The sequence below is a fragment of the Piliocolobus tephrosceles genome, chromosome 6 (assembly GCF_002776525.5).
Source record: "Piliocolobus tephrosceles isolate RC106 chromosome 6, ASM277652v3, whole genome shotgun sequence".
Taxonomy (NCBI): domain Eukaryota; kingdom Metazoa; phylum Chordata; class Mammalia; order Primates; family Cercopithecidae; genus Piliocolobus; species Piliocolobus tephrosceles.
The window spans coordinates 155,580,017-155,600,006 of NC_045439.1; the positions used below are offsets into that span (position 1 = coordinate 155,580,017).

Here is a 19,990-nt window from a genome sequence, read left to right on the forward strand (position 1 = left end):
CAGCTTCTTTTAAGCTTTTTATGTAGCCAATTGCTTTCCCCAACTGTTATACATTGCCCCAGGCAGCCACAAAGATAATCAATTGCCTCTAGTTGTTTTGACAAAGTTTTTCACACTGGGAAGCTTCCAGTCAGGTCAAATAAAGGTAGCCTTGCAAGTGGAGCTTCCAGGGCCTGCCAAACAGGTCAAAATAATGACAATTGTCTAGGAATGGGACTTTGAAAGAACTCCAACTCCATCCTGCCCCCTTCAGGGGCTGCCAGGCTGCTGGTTTTCACGGTAATTGCTGGCTGTTGGTTTCAAAGCTATTGTGGAGCTGGAGAGCGGCAGATGAGAATAGTGCAAGTTACACAGTACTCAGAAATTTCGTCTTTTTCTTGAGTAAGTGCTCTGCAAATTGCTACAGGTCTTCAGTTAATTTCCAGAGCTATGAGAATTTGAACCTATTTTTGCCAGATTCTCATTGGTTTTATGGAGGAGAGACTCTTTGGGGGTCCTTAGCATTGTTGCTGACATCCTCCCACATACTTTTTTTGAAGCTTGAAATGCTCTTCCGTGTCAAGTCCCACTCACCTTTCAGGCCTTGTATTTTTCCTCTTGGGTGTGGCTTTTCTGAGAACACTGTCTCCTTGGTACTTGCTTCCATTTTCCCCCTCCAAGTCCAAGAAGATCATAACAAAAAGAGAGGTGGCAAAGAGGCTTTGACTGAATGCTTCAGTTCTTGGGCTCCTGACGATGCAACTATAATCTCAGGGTGGCCTTAGTCGCTAGATGTGAACAATCTAGTTAGATCTATTTTTAGAGTGCTGTGTTATGTTCTTCAAGGGACAAACCAATGGAAGTTGCTCACAGTTTTGCAGTGTTTAAGGACCCAGTGCCACAGGAAGACCACGTAAGTTCGCTGTTTTCTAGCAGTGATCATGGTACCTACCTCACTGAGCTACCGTGAAGATTGAGTGAGAAACAATTCAAAGAAAATCCTTAGCACAGTGTCCGGCGTAACCATCCCATACATAGTTGCTGGGATTTTCATGATCGTCAGAGCACCCAAACCTAATAGAAATCTTGTATTATATATCCGAGTAGAAAGGGACCTCAGAAATTGATGAGTTCACAATTGTACACCAAGGGCAGTGGCTTACTCTACCTCACATCCCTGTAAAATGATATCTAGCCTGTGGTTTAGTATTTCCAAGGACAGTTCACCATCTTTTAAAGGCACCTCATGGTATTGCCAATCACTCCTATCATTAGGAATTTTTTTCTTCTACTGAGTCCCAAATTTTTCTCCTGTTTTTACCCTGAAACGCCCTGAAATGAAGTTACTATCATTTCTGTGTGATGGCCCTTCCATCTCTGGGCCTCGCTTATAACACTCTGTAGCTCTTCTTTCTAGGTGTGCTCTAGGGAAGAGGCTGGTGCTTCCAATTGCAGCCCAGCTCTCCCTTGCCACGACCTGAGGTATCCTACGGAAATCAAGCAAAGTCTGAAAGGCCTAGGCAAAAGGAATAAATTCCACTGAAGATCATGGCGATCCAATTCTCTTTTCTACCTCCCTTCCCATGCTAAGTGCATCCCTGCTCCACCTCTGCCCTAGGAACACTACCAAACACAAACGCACACTCACACACACAAAAAGAACAGGTTTAATTTATTAGTTGCTCTTTGGCAAAAGCTATATAGAACATTATTGGGGTGAAAATTAAGTTCTAGTTACAGATTCATGAAACTTGAAGCCAGATTAGTTTTATGAGACTATCAACTCCCCTTTCATCCTCCTACACAGCAAGGTACCTCAATCATAGTCTATATAATATTTTGCTGTTTTTAAATGATTAAAGCAGACATAATACATAATGCAGTTGATATTAAATATCTTGAGGAATGACAAATCAATAGATCTACTTTCACTCTTAAGCATTAACTGGTCACTTATAAATGTTCTGTTTATCCACTTTTCATTTTAGATTTTCTCCTTAAAAGGACTTTATGTGTGAGCTATTCACCATTATCTGCTATTTGTTTGTATACACACATCATAAGTCTTCCAAAATAGCATTTAAAGTCTTTCTTAATATTGCTTTAGAAATGTTAACCTTTAAGGAACATTCAATTTAAAAAATAAAGGTTCAGGCACTGACTCAGTAACACACGTTCAGATGGGTCAAGATTTTGTTCCCCCGACCAGATAAGAGACTCCAACAACATACAATGTGCCAGCTTCTTCTTTGCCCAACTCAGAAGGAGAAAAAGAAAACATGCTTGCAATCACAGTGACCAAAGGATTTGAATTAATAATTACATTAAATAACCATAACTTTTCATTTAACTATTCACATTCCACACAGTGGAAATTATCCTCTCCTCCAGATTTTTCACTTACACTCTTAACTTTGAAGAACTACAGTAACAAAAAACAACTTACAGACTTCCAGGATGTGTGTTTTTTTCTTTTAATGCCAAGCACTAAGTGTACATCATAAAATTCATATCTGGTGTTTGGCATTATTTTAATAGGTACAATCAAGATCACACATATCTTGCCATAAAAATGTTCTACTATAATAATGAAAAAATATATCATTACATCATCAGTGACTCAAATAAAATATGTCACAGATATGGCATTTTCAATGAAAGTTGGAAGCCACACCACATTTGTACTAGTCTTAATATAGGCATAGTAAGAAGAACAGACATTTCCCTCTTTCACTAGTGCTGTGCTTTTAGGGTAGTTATGCTGCTGGTTATTCCAGTGAAGTTAGTGTTGAGGAAATTCTCTTTACTTGAGCCAAATCTGCACTTATATGCAAGACTGTGGTACAAGCTCCTAAAAAAAAGATTACTGCTGCCAACTTAGGTCATCTCTGCTAACAAAATTGCATGCTTGTGGCAGAGTTAAAACAACAAGAGAAATTCAGTGTGTGCTGGTTCTGAATGTCATTTTTCCTCTCTGGTGTGGTTTTACATTTTCAGTTTCTTTCCCTTTTCCTCTTGCCCACCCTCAAAATTCTGCCTTGGCATTTGTGTGCTTAATTAAATCCACTCTGTGCTTTATTGTGGGAGAATATGGACAATACAAAGATTTGGGGCAGGGTCATACAGTGTATACAAAACACACACACACTATGTGTTTGGACAAATTCGCCTAGTGTGAGAATCATCAGTAGTGAGTTTAAAAGTTTGAAAATTAGACCCAACATTTTGGGCGTTTAAAATATCTCCCACCTTGAAATGGTTCCTGTTTAGTTTGTTAGATGGGAGAGCACTGGATCAAAATAAAAACAGCTTCTCAAGTTGCAAGGGTTCTCTGAATGTCAGAGCCTTGATGGGCAACCGAATCTCAAGTCTGCAGTGTTTGTTTTCCATATTACATAGGACTTGGATAGGAGGCTGAGGAGATACAAGGCAAAAAGAATATTCAGGGAGTTTGTATATAAAACAGGCTTGAAGAAAACAGGTTAACCAAATCCAAAGTGCAATAAGGTTCACCCACCCTGCGCTTTGGCCCTTAGATAAATCCTAAGTAGGCACTGCCAGTAGGCCAAGTTTAATCAGAGGACGGTACCTACCAGTAGATACTGAACAGTTACAATCAGTAGCAGATGAACAGTTGATACACCCAGATGCTATGCTCTCCTAACAGGGTCCGCTCGGCTCCTCAGTGAGCACATAAAGAAAGGGAGGTCATATCCCTTACATCTCTACCAGGTATTAACACCTAACTACTCTCTAGCCAGAGGCAATTTCCTTTATTTCCTGACTCTCCTCTTCTTCTCTCTAGCCCAATCTCCTGACAATGGTTAAAACAAAAAGACCCCGAAAATACCTCTTGCTAAAACAGAGTAGTCCCTAAACTCTCTCATCTTAGACTACTGTCAGGTACACTCAGCAGAGGCAGAATCTTTATCAGTCAGGTTAGTGGCTCTCAGAAGCATTATGGGAAATACTGAACTGGAAATAAGCAGATTTTAACCATGAAAAAGGAAAGCTATTAGGAATTTCAGCCTCTGAGATTTTGTTTAATCCCTACCCCTATGCAGAGAGTTCTAAACTACCTCTCTTTTCCATCTGAGGGACAAAGCAGAGGGCTTGGTTTGGTTTAGCTAACTTGTTTGGGTCTGAACATAGGAGTGGTCAATATATGTTTTCAGTTTGGTGTTAGGTCTGAGCAGATCGCAGCAACGGCCAAAGTTAATCACTTTCTGGCAATCTCATTTCTCCTCTGTTCACTTGGGTTCTGTTAAACGCTAGGAAAAGACCTTCTCAGAAGCATGGGCCTCACTGTGTTCTGGTATTGGCTTTTCAAGCTTCTGCAATGTCCCTACTGACTTTTGCTGGGCCTGATTTGGCCTCACTCTCCATCCTCCCTTCCTCACTCCACTATCCTGCTTGTCCTTGCCCACATCGGCCTCTCCCAGAGTCTGGAGGGTCTTCACAAAATGAAAAACATCTGCATCACGGTTAAGTGAATTCATTTAGAAACCTTGGCAAACAAGAGACTAGACTGACACAGTCACTGACAACTTAAGAAAGGATGGACTGTGGGGAGGAGGAGGAAAGGAGGATGCAAGCACAGGTTAGAAAGGACTTTTCCATGTTGAATGCAGCACTAAAACAGGTCTCTTGCCCTCAGAGGAGCCTCTTCCATGAACATTCATTCCGAAGGGAGATTCTGGTCCCCAGGAGGGCACAAAAACACAAAGGCAGAACCAGACCATGGCCCCGCCCCTTTAGATGTGAGCCGGGGTGATGTGGGCTTCTGGCACATCCCCATTAAAGCAGATATGTTTACAAAACAGGAAGTGCTCTCTAGCAGATACTGTGTTTCCTCTGGTGTCTACAAACACCCACAGGCACCCGTCCACACTCATGCACACAAACTACGCACAAGCAGGCTCCTGCCAGGAGGCAGCTGGGGGTTCTTCTGGCCTCTAGGTTTAAGCCAAATAAGAATCTGATTGTTTTAGGTCTGGGACTTCCTGGGGCTGCATTCCTAGGACAGGCTGGGTGCACCTGGATTTGGCTTAATCCAAATCGATGGATATGCAACGACACTGCTTCACACGCGTGACTCTCTTCTTCTTGGTAGGTGGCTGCAGTTCAGGGCAGTTGAGTGTGACCATCATGGTAGTGAATTTCTTGGGCTTGCAGAAGGAGCAGGACTGAAAGGAACCTTCCTCCTTCCGGATGTGCCTGGGGATGTAGAAGGAGTTGCACTGGCCGTAACAGAAGCGGTTGATGATGGTACGACTGTTGCAGCCTTCCTCGTGGATGGTCTGCTTCAGCGGCTGGGTTTTGCACCAGTCTCGCTTCAGGTATTTGCGCTCGGTCACATGCAGGGCCTCTTGGCTGGACTCCAGCACCTCCTCCCCCGGCATGGCAGTGCCCCGCCCTTGGCCCCGCCCCCGGTTCCTGGAGCCAGGCTGCTGGGGCGACTGAGTCTGCTCTGAGTCATTGTGCTGAGCCTTGTCTGGCGGGGGGATGGCACCTTGGGACCCTTTCTTTTTCCCTTCAGCAGCCGGCAGCAGGGTCCCCAAGAGGAGAAGCAGGGCTCCCACCGTGTAGGCTGTGCGGCTCATACTAAAGGAAGCAAGCACAGAGAGGGGAAAACACAAAACATGACAAAGTTAATTTAAAAATTAATAGTAGCACCTAGCATTTCAATGCACTCGTTAAACACTTACGTAAAACATTCCATTTACTTCTCACAGTACCTGTATGAATTAGGTACTATTGTCTCCACGACCCAGCCATCAATCCATGGAGGAACTTCCCCAGAGTCTCACAGTGACTAAGTCAAGTTTTAAACTCAGCCCCCTAGGGCCAGCTCTTCTCTGCACCTATTCTCACAAGAACTTCTTCCGGCCTCTGGCACCAACCACATTTGACTTTGTATTACGTTCACTTAACTATATTCATTCTGGTATTTGATAATATTTAGTAAGCTCCTACTGTGCTAATGCCATATGACCTTTGCACCTTTTGAGGGGAACTCATTTTCTATTTTGTTTTACAGCAGGATGGATTAACCTCTCTGCCCAGAGGACTACATTCCTCCAGAAATGTCCCAGTCTTTTCTCCCCAGCTAGCCTGAGCCTTCCTGAGCTGGGAATGCTTCTGAGACGTTGCATTTTTATCCTATGTGGAAGGAGAGATTCGTGGAGACCAGAATGCATTTGACAGAGGGAAAACAACAAAGCAGGAAAGGTCGGGATCCTGGTGCAGTAACTTGCTATCTGATCTTAAGGATGTCACTTTATCTCTCAATAAATGACTCCATTTAAGCAAAGATACCAATACTTTGTCTCCCCAGGTAGGTTGTTCAGATCCAACTCAGTGTCAATGTGAGAGCAATTGGAGAACTAACCAAAAGTGTGGCAGTACTGCAGGTAGAACGAAAGACAGAAGCACGTAGGTGACGTGACTCATGAGGCTTCTCCACCTCTCACTTGTTCTCATCTTGAAACTGGGCACAGATACTCAATCTATCATTCTTTGTACCGCGATATACATTTTTCTACCTTTTAAATGGTGAAATATGGCCGGGCACGGTGGCTCACACCTGTAATCCCAGCACTTTGGGAGGCCGAGGTGGGCAGATCACGAGGTCAGGAGATAGAGACCGCCCTGGCTAACATGGTGAAACCCCATCTCCACTAAAAATACAAAAAACTAGCTGGGCATGGTGGCGGGCGCCTGTAGTCCCAGCTGCTGGGGAGGCTGAGGCAGGAGAATGGTGTGAACCCAGGAGGCGGAGGTTGCAGTGAGCTGAGATCGTGCCACTGCACTCCAGCCTGGGCGACAGAGCAAGATTCCGTCTCAAAAAAAAAAAAAAAAAAATAGTGAAATATGTCACTCACATGTGTCTGTGTATATACAATTTAAAGGGTAGAAAAATGGGCATGATAGAACAAGTATGTGCAAATATTTACATTAATAAATGGCATGGGTATGTTGAATAAATTAGTGGCAATGAATTACTGTGGATAGGTCTGAAGCTAGATATGGGTCTGCAAGGGCAGTGACATGTGAACAATGACAAAAAATAACAAGGAGGTGAGGTGAGGGAAAATCAACAAAAAATCGGAAGCCATAGACAGAGAGAGAAAAAAATGAATGAAGTGAAGAATGCAGTTCAGAGAAAGGGGAACTCGTCTACAAGTTGAGTGTTCAGAGGAGGTAGTAAAGGCAGACCGAAAGGGAGGAAGAAGACAGAAGAGAGGGGGGTGGAGAAGGAGCAGCATAGTTTTAAAAAGGAGAGTGCAAGAGAGAGGCCTCAGACTCAAAAAATTTTCCTCCTGGGACAGTGCTTCTTAGACTTGAAAGTGCAGACAATTATCTGGGGATATTGCTACGATGCAGATTCTGATTCAGCAGGTCTGCCTTTTTATTAAGCTTTGAGTAGCAAGGCCTATAAGCACTTGCTGCCATGGGGCACAGAAAGAATTATTAAAATGTGGAAGGATTTTCTTTTCAAAGGATGCAGTTTCAAATTCACAGCCTCCCTCCTGCAGCCATCACAACAATCAGACCTGAATCCTGAAGGTTCTCCTGTCCCACCCTATGGTTTTCTGAACCTAAGAATACAGCTGTGTAGCACCCATTTTCCTTCTCTCTTTGGAATACCAGTATTACGCATAATAACCACTACGTGCAATTTAACAGTAACCTTATTATTTCTCCCGCCAAAACTGGACAAGTTGGTATTATTAGAGCAATTACCTTGCACAAAGGCAGTGTAGGATCTAGATTTCTAATGAACAGCACATGGTAAGTAAACACCATTCAACCATAAGATAATGTCAAATTAAAATAAATATTGAATTTAAGATATCTTTAAATGGCGACCATCTTTCCAACATTAACCTGGTACTTTTAGACCAGTTCAAGTTTGGAGCTGATAACGTGACATTCAGCTTTTGCTCCAACTGTAGGTTTCCCAGCTTTGGTCAGTTTATGTTACAACATCCCTGCTCTTTATACAGAGTTTTTGTTTTACCCTAACCACAAAAAAATTGATTTACTTTGTAGTTTTTTTTTTAAAAAAAGCACTTATACCATACCATGCAGTTTGTCTTACTGTAGCCTTGTAGTATAGTTTGAAGTCAGGTAGCATGATGCTTCCAGCTCTGTTCTTTTTGCTTAGGATTGTCTTGGCTATACGGGCTCTTTTTTTGGTTCCATATGAACTTTAAAGTAGTTTTTTCTAATTCTGTGAAGGAAGTCAATGGTAGCTTGATGGGGATAGCATTGAATCTATAAATTACTTTGGGCAGTATGGCCATTTTCATAATATTGATTCTTACTATCCATGAGCATGGAATGTTTTTCCATTCGTTTGTGTCCTCTCTTATTACCTTGACCAGTGGTTTGTAGTTCTCCTTGAAGAGGTCCTTCTTTCACATCCCTTGTAAGTTGGATTCCTAGGTATTTTATTCTCTTTGTAGCACTTGTGAATGGGAGTTCACTCATGATTTGGTTGTCTGTCTATTACTGGTGTATAGGAATGCTTGTGATTTTTGCACATTGATTTTGTAACCTGAGACTTTACTGAAGTTGCTTATCGGCTTAAGGAGATTTTGGGCTGAGATGATGGGGTTTTCTAAATATACAATCATGTCATCTGCAAACAGAGACAATTTGACTTCCTCTCTTCCTATTTGAATACCCTTTATTTCTTTATCTTGCCTGACTGCCCTGGCCAGAACTTCCAATAGTATGTTGAATAGGAGTGGTGAGAGAGGGCATTCTTGTCTTGTGCTGGTTTTCAAAGGGAATGCTTCCAGCTTTTAAGCATTCAGTATGATATTGGCTGTGGGTTTGTCATAAATAATTCTTATTGTGTTGAGATACGTTTCACCAATACCTAGTTTATTGAGAGTTTTTAGCATGAAGCAGTGTTTAATTTTATCAAAGGCCTTTTCTGCATCTATTGAGATAATCATGTGGTTTTTGTCATTGGTTCTGTTTATGTGATTGATTTGCGTATGTTGAACCAGCCTTGCATCCCAGGGATGAAGCCAACTTGATCGTGGTGGATAAGCGTTTTCATGTGCTGCTGGATTCATTTGCCAGTATTTTATTGAGGATTTGATGTGCTGCTGGATTCAGTTGCCAGTATTTTATTGAGGATTTTCGCATCAATGTTCGTCAGGGATATTAGCCTGAATTTCCTTTTTTTGTTGTGTCTCTGCTGGGTTTCGGTAACAGGATGATGCTGGCCTCATAAAATGAGGTAGGGAGGAGTCCCTCGTTTTCTATTGATTGGAATAGTTTCAGAAGGAATGGTACCAGCTCCTCTTTGTACCTCTGGTATAATTTGGCTGTGAATCCATCTGGTCCTCAGCTTTTTTTTGGTTGGTAGGCTACTAATTACTGCCTCAATTTCAGAACTTGTTATTGGTCTATTCAGCGATTCGACTTCTTCCTGGTTTAGTCTTGGGAGGGTGTATGTGTCCAGGAATGTATTCGTTTCTTCTCGATTTTCTAGTTTATTTGTGTAGAGGTATTTATAGTATTCTCTGATGGTAGTTTGTATTTCTGTGGAATCAGTGGTGATATCCCCTTGATCATTTTTTATTGTGTCTATTTGATGCTTCTCTCTTTTCTTCTTTATTAGTTTGGCTAGTGGTCTATCTATTTTGTTAATCTTTCAAAAAAAAAAAACAGCTCCTGGATTCATTGATTTTTACAAGGGTTTTTCGTGTCTCTGTCTCCTTCAGTTCTGCTCTGATCTTAGTTATTTCTTGTCTTCTGCTAGCTTTTGAATTTGTTTGCTCGTTTCTCTAGCTCTTTTAATTGTGATTGTAGGGTGTCGATTTTAGATCTTTCTCGCTTTCTCCTGTGGGTATTTAGTGCTATAAATTTCCCTCTAAACACTGCTTTAGCTGTGTCCCAGAGATTCTGGTACATTGTGTCTTTGTTCTCATTGGTTTCAAAGAACTTATTTATTTCTGTCTTAATTTTGTTATTTACCCAGTAGTCATTCAGGAGCAGGTTGTTCAGTTTCCGTGTAGTTGTGTGGTTTTTAGTAAGTTTCTTAATCCTGAGTTCTAATTTGATTGCACTGTGGTCTGAGAGACTGTTAGGATTTCTGTTCTTTTGAATTTGCTGAGGAGTGTTTTACTTCTAATTATGTGGTCAATTTTAGAATAAGTGCGATGTGGTGCTGAGAAGAATGTATGTCCTGTTGATTTGGGGTGGAGAGTTCTACAGATGTCCATGAGAAAACTACTTTAAATCTCATATAGAACCAAAAAAGAGGCCACATTGCCAAGACAATCCTAAGCAAAAAGAACAAAGCCGGAGGCATCATGCTACCTGACTTCAAACTGTACTATAAGGGCTACAGTAACCAAAACAGCATGGTACTGGTACCAAAGCAGATATACAGACCAATGGAACAGAACAAAGGCCTCAGAAATAACAGCACACACATCTACAGCCATCTAATCTTTAACAAACGTGGCAAAAACAAGCAATGGGGAAAGGATTCCCTATTTAATGAATGGTGTTGGGAAAACTGGCTAGCCATATGCAGAAAACTGAAACTGGACCCTTTCCTTGCACCTTATACAAAAATTAATTCAAGATGGATTAAAAACTTAAATGTAAGACCTAAAACCATAAAAATCTTAGAAGAAAACCTGGGCAGTACCATTCAGGACACAGGCATGGGCAAAGACTTCATGACTAAAACACCAAAAGCAATGGCAACAAAAGCCAAAATTAACAAATGCAATCTAATTAAACTAAAGAGCTTCTGCATGGTGAAAGAAACAACCATCAGAGTGAACAGGCAGCCTAAAGAATGGGAGAAAATTTTTGCAATCTATCCATCTGGCAAAGGGCTAATATCCAGAATCTACCAGGAACTCAAACAAATTTACAAGGAAAAAACAACCCAATCAAAAAGTGGGCAAATGATATGAACAGACACTTCTCAAAAGAGGACATTTATGTGGCCAGCAAACATATAAAAAAAAAAAAAGATCATCACTGATCATTAGAGAAATGCAAATCACAACCACAATGAGATACCATTTCACACCAGTTAGAATAGTGATCATTAAAAAGTCAGGAAACAACAGATGTTGGAAAGGATGTGGAGAAACAGGAATGCTTTTACACTGTTGGTAGGAGTGTAAATTAGTTCAACCATTGTGGAAGACAGTGTGGCAATTCCTCAAGGATCTAGAACTAGAAATACCATTTGACCCAGCAATCCTATCACTAGGTATAGACCTAAAGGATTATGAATCATTCTACCATAAAGACACATGCACACATATGTTTACTGCAGTACTATTCACAATAGCAAAGACTTGGAGCCAACCCAAGTGCCCATCAATGATAGACTGAATTAAGAAGGGAGCCAACCCAAGTGCCCATCAATGATAGACTGAATTAAGAAAAGATGACACGTATACACCATGGAATACTATGCAGCCATAAAAAAGGATGAGTTCACGTCCTTTTCAGGGACATGGATGAGCAAGCAAACTAACATTCTCAGCAAACTAACACAGGAACAGAAAACCAAACACCACGTTCTCACTCATAAGTGGGAGTTGAACAACGAGAACACATGGACATGGAGGGGAACATCAAACACTGGGGCTTGTTGGGGGGTGGGGGGCTAGGGGAGGGGTAGCATTAGGAGAAATACCTAATGTAGATGATGGGTTGATGAGTGCAGCAAACCACCATGTCATGTGTTTACCTATGTAACAAACCTGCACATTCTGCACATGTATCCCGGAACTTAAAGTATAATAAAAAGAAAAAGAAAAAAAAAGCACTTATGAGAAAAGTCCAGTTATAATACAGGACTGAATTTTTCCAGAGACCAGGTTAAGACAGTGTGGCAACTCCTCAAGGAGCCATTCTCCTGGTCTCAAAATATATTGTGAATTTGAGAAGGTTTCACGAATTTCTGGTATTTATTCAATTGGGACAAAGATCTAAAGTGAAATATAATACAATTCACTTGCTCCCCATTTCAGAGGAGGAGTACATGAGATAGCCCCAGGCCTATTCCCCAGTCTTCCTCCATACCTCCTGAAAATGGCCTCCAGACAAATTCACCCCTCCCCTCCTAACCAAGACCCTCTGAGTCTGTCATCACAGAGGCCAATCTGAGACTAACTGGGAATATATGTTGACAGCGTAGGACAGGTTTACCTCGTAAGGCCCCTTCCACAGACGTCTATGCGAAAAATGCAATTTTATTTCTCTGAACCAACTTAAGGCTTTCTTTATATTTAACTTTTCCTTCTTGGCATTTTCACATGTGTTATTGAGTAAATATCTAGGCTGAGAGTTGATGAGGGCTTATTCATCACCCTCAGTGCCTGGCATAAGGCAGGTGCTTGTACAAATTTGGTAAATGCATGATTGTTATGAACCTCATTGCTTTACAGAGTTACCATCCTTCGCATTTTAAAAAGCCTTCACCAGTGCCCATGAGCAGAAGAGCCAACCGCAGTCCTTCGGATGTCTGACTCTCAGTGTGGCAAATTCCTCCCATCCTGGAGAGCTTTCTAAGACTTGTCTTTCTTTTTCTAGGAAAACTCCACATGTCCCTGACTTTTCACCTGTCCTCATATGGAATGCTATGGGTTTCATTTTCTAATTGAAGCCATTGAAATTAATACTATGGCAGAAGCCAACAGCAGAGCTATAAATTCAAAATTAGTCAACTGTGGTTTTCAATTTTAATGTAGACAGACTTTCTGTTTCTATGGGAGGGTGCCTACCTTCTAAGCCAAAGGGTCTAGAGTGACAGGCTTTTTGTTTTTCTTAAAAGTACATTTTTCTCAAAATAAGATTTATTAGTTATGGAAAGTGAAATGTTTTTTTCATTTTTTAAAAGCCTATTCTTCAAAAATCTTTAGTACTAATTGTAAGATGTCTGAGTTGTCAACCTTTGTTTATTCAGAGAGAAGTAAACACCAACTTCAAGAATGGCAATCGGTATCTCAGCTTCTCATAGAACAGCAATGCTCTGAGGCACACTAGCTGCTCTACATGAGTGACAGTAAGCAGGGTAAGAACTGTAATTCATAGTGGAACCAGGGCTCTGCCACATCCTTATCGATCACCCAAGCTATCCCCACCCCCAGACTGCTCTTGATTCTTCAGTGAAGGAAATAGGAATGATATGCACTTGAAATCTCAATTGTATTGTCACCAAATAATGTGCACTTTGTAAATATCAGAGATGGAGAGGAAACGCAGAAGATGTACATTTCTTGAAGACAATTCTTTTCCACAGCAACATGTAGAAGGGTGTCCCATAGTAAAAATTCAATCCATAGCTCATCCAGACTTAGGTTCCTATGACATCATTCATGCCCTGTCATTAGCTGCAAACACTTTATGGTAATTTCCACCACTTATGAAATGGCCTATTCACATCATTAAATTAAATTAAGCTGCATCTCATAGACTCAGTGTGCATCAAGATACCTAACATCTCTGTTGATTCTTTTTTGCAGACAGTATATCTTCGTTTCAAACTCAGTCTCAGTTTCCCATCAATGCAAAAAATGTGATGTTATTCTCATCATGAGTTTTCTTTGCAACTGTCCTCCACCAGCAAGTCTCACGCCATCTCCCCTTTTTATTATCTTTGCTTCTATCCTTTCTTTCATTCCACTTGTCCCAGAGGACACATACACTCAAAGCAGGTCCTCTGTATAGCATGCTTTCCTTCCAGTTTCCCTTAGGGATGAAGAGTAAACATCTACAAGCAAGATAAGCCATATTAACCACCTCTATCCTGTGCAGGTCATGGCAATGTATTCCAATTTTCACAAAGCCTATAGGAACACAATATTCTAATTCTGAGGACTGAGAAATAAAAATGGTATATGTATGACCTATTTCCAGTGTTCATGATGTCTTTGGGAAAGTTGAAGCCAGCTCCTTCCGTCACTCTTCTTGCCGTATTTCTCATTTTAGCTAAGCAACCTGCTCATAATCAGTGAAAGGGAGTTTTGAGTAGGAATTACAGTGAAAGCCAAATGTCTGTGCATGGACTTCTGGTCAGTTCCTCCTGATGAATCAAGCTTTAGAAAGACATTCAATAGGCATGACATCAAATTATTCTCCCAGCATAAGAAATAGGGGAAGTGACTACAAATGCTCTAAGTGCAGGCCAGGTTTTAGAAAGATCTATTCCTTTTTCTTAGGTCTAAATCTTTGGGGAAAGTATGGCTTATTTTTAATTTGATCTTTAATTTTTAAAAAGATAATTATGTTGATTTTCTTTTTCAGACAAGTTGCACCAAGGAGATAAGAAGAGTCCCTTGCTGGCACACAGGTAGAGGATAAAGTCTCATCGCCTTTGTGTTGTAAGAACCCTGAACAGCCTCTCTAGTCTGAAGACCACGTTGGCTAAATCAGGCTAGGGCCCAACATTGCATAGGACAGGGAGGAGACCACCTGGTTGTGAAATATCTCAGGAGCTCTATGTTTGTCAAAGATTTTCTTAGGAAAGTTAATGACTATATACAATTCTTGAGATCAACAACAAACGAGTTAGAAAGTAATAAATATTAACCGTTCACTGAGCAGCACTGCTGAGAGACGGCCAAGTTACGGGTTCTATTCTGTAGTGAAAGATGTGTTAGTCACTGCGTAACGTGGGATTCAGAATTTTTTTTTTTTTTTTTTTTTTTTTTTGAGATGTCACCCAGGCTGGAGTGCAGCGGCGCGATCTCAGCTCACTGCAAACTCCACCTCCCAGGCTCAAGTGATTCTCCTGCCTCAGCCTCCCGAGTAGCTGAGATTAACAGGCACCTGCCACCACACCCAGCTAATTTTTGTATTTTTAGTAGAGACGGGGTTTCACTGTGTTGGCCAGGCTGGTCTCGAACTCCTGACCTCGTGATCCGCCTGCCTCAGCCTCCAAAAGTGCTGGGATTACAAGCATGAGCCACCTCGCGCAGCCAGGATTCAGGATTTAATTTCAGAACTACCCTGTGAGATATCTTGGTTCTGTATAACATTACTACTTTTCCTAACACCGTTGCCACTAATAAGAGTTACCTCTTATTTTGAAGCCCTTACTGTGCCAGGCATTATGTTCAATTCTGACCCAATTTTATCATTTATTTTTCATAACAAAATATGAGTTAGATAATATTATCTTCCTTTTACCAATCAGGGAATCTACACTCAGAAAAGTTAGAAATTTGTCCAAGGTCACAAAGCTCATAAGTGGGAGAGCCAGTGTTTTTTTTTGTTTTGTTTTTTGGTTTTTGTGGGATTTTTTTTGACGGCGTTTTCTCTCTTTTCACCCAGGCTGGACTGCAATGTCGCTATCTGGGCTCACCACAACCTCCGCCTCCCAGGTTCAGGCAATTCTCCTGCCTCAGCCTCCCAAGTAGCTGGGATTACAGGCGTGCGCCACCTCGCCTGGCTAATTTTGTATTTTTAGTAGAGACGGGTTTTTTCCATGTTGGTCAGGCTGGTCTTGAACTCCCGATCCCAGGTGATCCACCCACTTCGGCCTCCCAAAGTGCTGGCTTACAAGCGTGAGCCACTGCGCCTGGCTGAGCCAGCGGTTTAAAACCAATTCTATCTGGCCCAAATACAGGTCCTTAACCACTGTCCTAATGACACCCAGTGCTGTCCTTAACAGTGGGTCAATGGTATGTTTTCTAATGCAATACAATTTGAAGAGTGCTACAAATAAAATAATTATCTATTTTGTATCTTCACGTTCACATGTGAATAAAAAGATTTCTCTTGTCCCAGGAATTCCTGTTGTACTTTGAATTTCTAAGAGCATATGTTAAAACTAAAGAAAATTCCTGCAGATAGATGTAAGACACGGGCTGGTAGCACTTGCCTGACAGTTGCCTTTTGGTTAGAGGCTGCAGTCACCTCCCCTAACCACTGTCCCCCACCTGCCTTTCCTTTACATAAAAGGTTTAGATTTCCTGGCTCTCCTTTACTGTGGAACATGCTCCAACAACAGTTCTTGGGGAAGGTGTCCGTGGCATGAAATTTCTTCGCATTTTATCACTTTTAATACCTGACCATTAAGACTGAAGGCACCTTCGACTTAGTTTCAAAGACAGGGTAGGCAGCCCTCATTCAGAGATGTGGGGACATAATAGGTTTTTTATTCTTCCCTGTGTAACTACTCACATAAAGACCACATGAGCCAACCTGGATTTCCTACAGAGCGTGGGTTACCAAAACATTTCACTAAAAATGAACTTTTAAGAAAATAGGAAACCTGTGAAATTACAAACTTTACAAAAGACTCTAATTCCTACAATGACCTGGAGGTTAAACACACACACACACACACACTGCCACTACCCTGCTAAAAAAAAATCCCTTAAATAGTTAATATTAACAATTTGACAGTGCCATTTATCCAGAGATAGTCATCAAATCACCTACTGTTGTAGACTTGGCTTGGGGGGCAGTAAGAATCTATAGTTTTCTTAAGATCTTTCCCTCCTTGCTTTGAAAAGTACATCCCCCCTCAAGACTCTCATGCTCCCCCTCCTTCCAAAAAAAAGATAAAAGGGGAGGGGGAAGCCCTAGGGATGAAAGAGGACTCCTCACCGGAGGATGGGGTTATCTTAACCTCTTCTACGCTATTTATTTAACTTGTGTGTACAGCCAGAAGGAAGCCACTCCTCTGGGGTCCCTGGGACAGCTTAAAACCCGAGTGACCCACTTAACACAATAGATTGTTTTAATCAGTTCGTGTCCTGGCACCATCTCGAAGGGGAACATAAACAGACGCGCACACCGCTCAGATTTGCTCTTTCCACCAGGAGATCCAATTACCGATCGGTGGTCACCTCTCTGCCCTCGGACCGTTTAAGAGGAGATTTTAACCCTTAACGCTGAGGCTATATTTCCGTCTATAAGAGCCGGGATTCGGAGTCGGTCGAGGAGCGCATTAGGGACAGCTCCGGGCGCGCGGGAATTTCATCCCCGCAGAGGCTGGTCACCTGCCGTCCGTCCCTCCCCGCCTGGCCCGGCGACCGTCGCCAGAGCCTGGCGCTGGCAAATACATGCCAAGCTGGGGCGCCCCCAGGGAGGAGCTGCGATCTGAAGGCAATGCCAAGCGAGAGCGGTGGCGCGTCTGTTCTTCCGGAGCCCGTAGTCTACAAATAACTCCGGCCAGCAAGGAGGTGACAGCCCCGATGTACCTCCCTCTCCCCTACTATGGCCTTGCTCCGCAGGCTGTGGAGGGGCCCGCGGAGCGAGCGGGGCAGCAAGAGAGAACGAAAGACGCCCAGCTCGTAGGAGCCGCCAACCCGCCTCAGCCGCCAGTCCCTAGTCCTCAGGAGCTGGTCAGGCGCAGCGAGGCGAGGCCGGGGCCTCGAGAACACAGTTTAAGGGGTGCGCGCGGAAGTGGAAACCAGCCGGTGGCCACTGGCCGGCGCCAGAACGTCTACCATTCAGTCCGGGCGTGTGCGGGGCCGGGAAGAGGCTCCAGTAGAGAAGCGAGCGCCCGCGAGTGCGTGGCCGGTCCGCGAGCGCGTGCGGTGTGTGCCTTGTGAGCACTGCGGGTTCCCTGGACCCCGCGGCCAAGGCCGCGCCCCGCACCCCAGCTGTCGGGTTACCCACAGTTCGGTTTTCCGCTGTGGCTGGACACAGCGGCTCTGCTCTTGCCAGTCTCCATCTCACCTCGGGGATGGGCAAATGCACACATCATGGATTCTCCGCATGCTCCAGCCCGCGGACTCCAATGGGCGTCCCAAGACGCCCCCAGACCCAGCGCGGCGCCTCAAGCACAAGGGACCCTCTCAAGGCAACTGGCCGCGCCGTCAGCGGCCGACTCGCAGGTCCCGATGCTCTGCGCTCTGGCGGCCGGGACTCCGCGCCCTCGCTAAGCCGGCGCGTCTGCCAGGCGCTGCTGCCACGAGCACCAGGAGCGTGTTCGGGGCCCTCCGGGAGGTGGAAATGGGATGTGGGGTCATCCTGCCCGCTCCTGATAACCTTTTTTCCTACGTTTCCCTGCAGACCCAGAGCAGCGCGGTCACGGTGTCCTCGACCTCAGCAGGAAGGACGCCGTGATGGTGCTTCACGATTCGCCCCCGCGAACAGCGCACCCGGGCCTGAGCGCCCGGAGGGCTGCAGCGCGTGGAACTGAGCGGGTCCTGCGGTTCGTGTGCGGCCCTCTTCCCCCCAGCCCACTCACACCCCTGCCCGGCGCGTCCGCGCTCACCTGTCAATGCGGCGGGTCCTCGGGGCCTGCGCTTTCGACGCGTGGCGCTGAGTGCGGCCGCGGCCAGAGCCGCCGGGGCTCGGCGCGGGGTCAGCGGGACCGAGAGTGACGCGGCGGCCGTGCACTGGGTCGCCCGGTCCGCGGAGGGCGCACCGAGTGCCAGGCATCGCGCCGTCTCCCGTTTAAATGCCGGCGGCAGCGCGCGGCGCCCGGGGCCGCGCCTCTCCATTGGCCAGGCGCCGCCGCCGCCGCCAGACCCGCTATCCGCCCCCTTTCCCGGTACTGCCCCCGCCCCCCGCACCGCTCCTGCTCCCCCCCGGGGTCCCCTCTCCGCCCGCCTCGCCTCTTTGTCTGCTCCCCCCGCCCGGGCCGGCTGGGAGAGGTCACCCCAGGGAACCGCGCCTGGAATGCACAGCAAATCACATTTTCCGCTCCCGTTGGAGAGGGAAGAGCGGGAGGAAATCCCCCCGGCTCCCGGCCCCTCATTCCTTCGCTGCCCCAGGTCTGGGCTTTCCCTGTCGGCCGCCCGGCATCGCCTGCGTTGGTCCCGCGCTCAGTAGCGGAGACCGCGCCGGGAAGAGGAAGATCTCCGTGGGATCGTGCTAGATTCGGCCATTCTTCCCCTCTGGAGGGAACGGGACTGCGGGATGCTCTGGTCGAGCGACCGTCGTGGCTCCCGCGCGGCCCCGCCCGAGGCCCCCAACTTCGAGGGCGTTGACCCCGGCGCCCCCGTTAACCCGCGGGCTCGCCGGCCGCCAGCAGGAGCCTGTCGCCAAAATGACACCCTCCTCTCCTCGCCCGCCACGGGTTCTTTCAGCCCAGATGCCGGCGGCCTCGGCTGTGCGTGTACAGAGGGGAGTCACGGGAGGAGAATAAAACTAAAAGGACCGTCAAAAGTCAAGGCTTCCATTCCTAAATAATATTAAGAGAGAGAGAGAAAACAGTCACTGAGCGACAGGGGTTTTCTGCAGCATATTAAAGACGAATAAGTGAGGAAAATAAAACGTTAGATGAGGGAGTAACTTCCCAGAAATTTAGGACAAAAACCTGCCAACGTGTAAAACCAGTGTCACATTCTGGATACCAAGTACATAAATATTTTTCGAAAAATGAGCGAACACTTTCATTTGTTCTCTTAGCTTGAAAAATTGGTTCCTCAAAGAGGCCGTAAGTTTTGTGTGTCGAAGCTAAAGTCCGTGCACAAATCAACACTTGTGCAAGATCTGCAGACCAGCTCCATCAGCCGTGTCAAATGAAGACTTCGAAAAAGATTTGTTACAGAAGGAAATATGAAGGTGTCTGTATTGTCTAAAGCAAAATAAACAAAACAATGAAATCCATCAAAAGATACTTATGAAACACCCGTAATTTAAGTACTCGACTAGGAAAACAAAACCAGACGAGGAAACAGCCTATTTTTTTTTCTCTTTAGTCTGGCGTTGGGGGGAAGGAGCAAGAAATATCTACTAGATGCTGCTAGGAACGTGCAATAGATTTTTTTAAATAAATGAAGCAAGAAGGAAGTCTGCATTAATATCTTTACAATCTTAGTCCTCTGAATGTTTTGTTTGTGCAGATGGCAGTTTCTACATATGAACTCGAGGCTGCACTTTACAATTCTCATTTTTTGTTAAATCATCCAGTGAGCCACAGTTTGTAGTTGCCTGCAGGATGGGAGCATTGAACCAGGTTGAAGACCTGTCTTGCTCACATGGGCTCCGGGAGAGGTAGGTGATCAGAAATACACAAAATACTTAGGCGATGACCAGTCCAGCCAAA

General features: G+C 44.5%; 1 protein-coding gene and 1 long non-coding RNA gene across 2 annotated transcripts; one reads left to right on the forward strand and one right to left on the reverse strand.

Annotated features, from left to right (window-relative positions):
- Positions 1 to 1,635: 1,635 nt before the first annotated feature.
- GREM1 (gremlin 1, DAN family BMP antagonist) lies at positions 1,636 to 18,431 on the reverse strand. The gene is made up of 2 exons (XM_023230248.2): positions 18,212 to 18,431; positions 1,636 to 5,583 (listed from the first exon to the last, which is right to left on the reverse strand). Exons 1-2 carry the CDS (start codon positions 18,376 to 18,378, stop codon positions 5,028 to 5,030), a joined length of 723 nt encoding a protein of 240 aa, XP_023086016.1. The 5' UTR covers positions 18,379 to 18,431; the 3' UTR covers positions 1,636 to 5,027.
- LOC111554600 lies at positions 4,956 to 14,651 on the forward strand. The gene is made up of 4 exons (XR_002735287.2): positions 4,956 to 5,088; positions 6,020 to 6,210; positions 12,944 to 13,051; positions 14,284 to 14,651. It is a non-coding gene; the product is annotated as an uncharacterized LOC111554600 (long non-coding RNA).
- Positions 18,432 to 19,990: the final 1,559 nt, after the last annotated feature.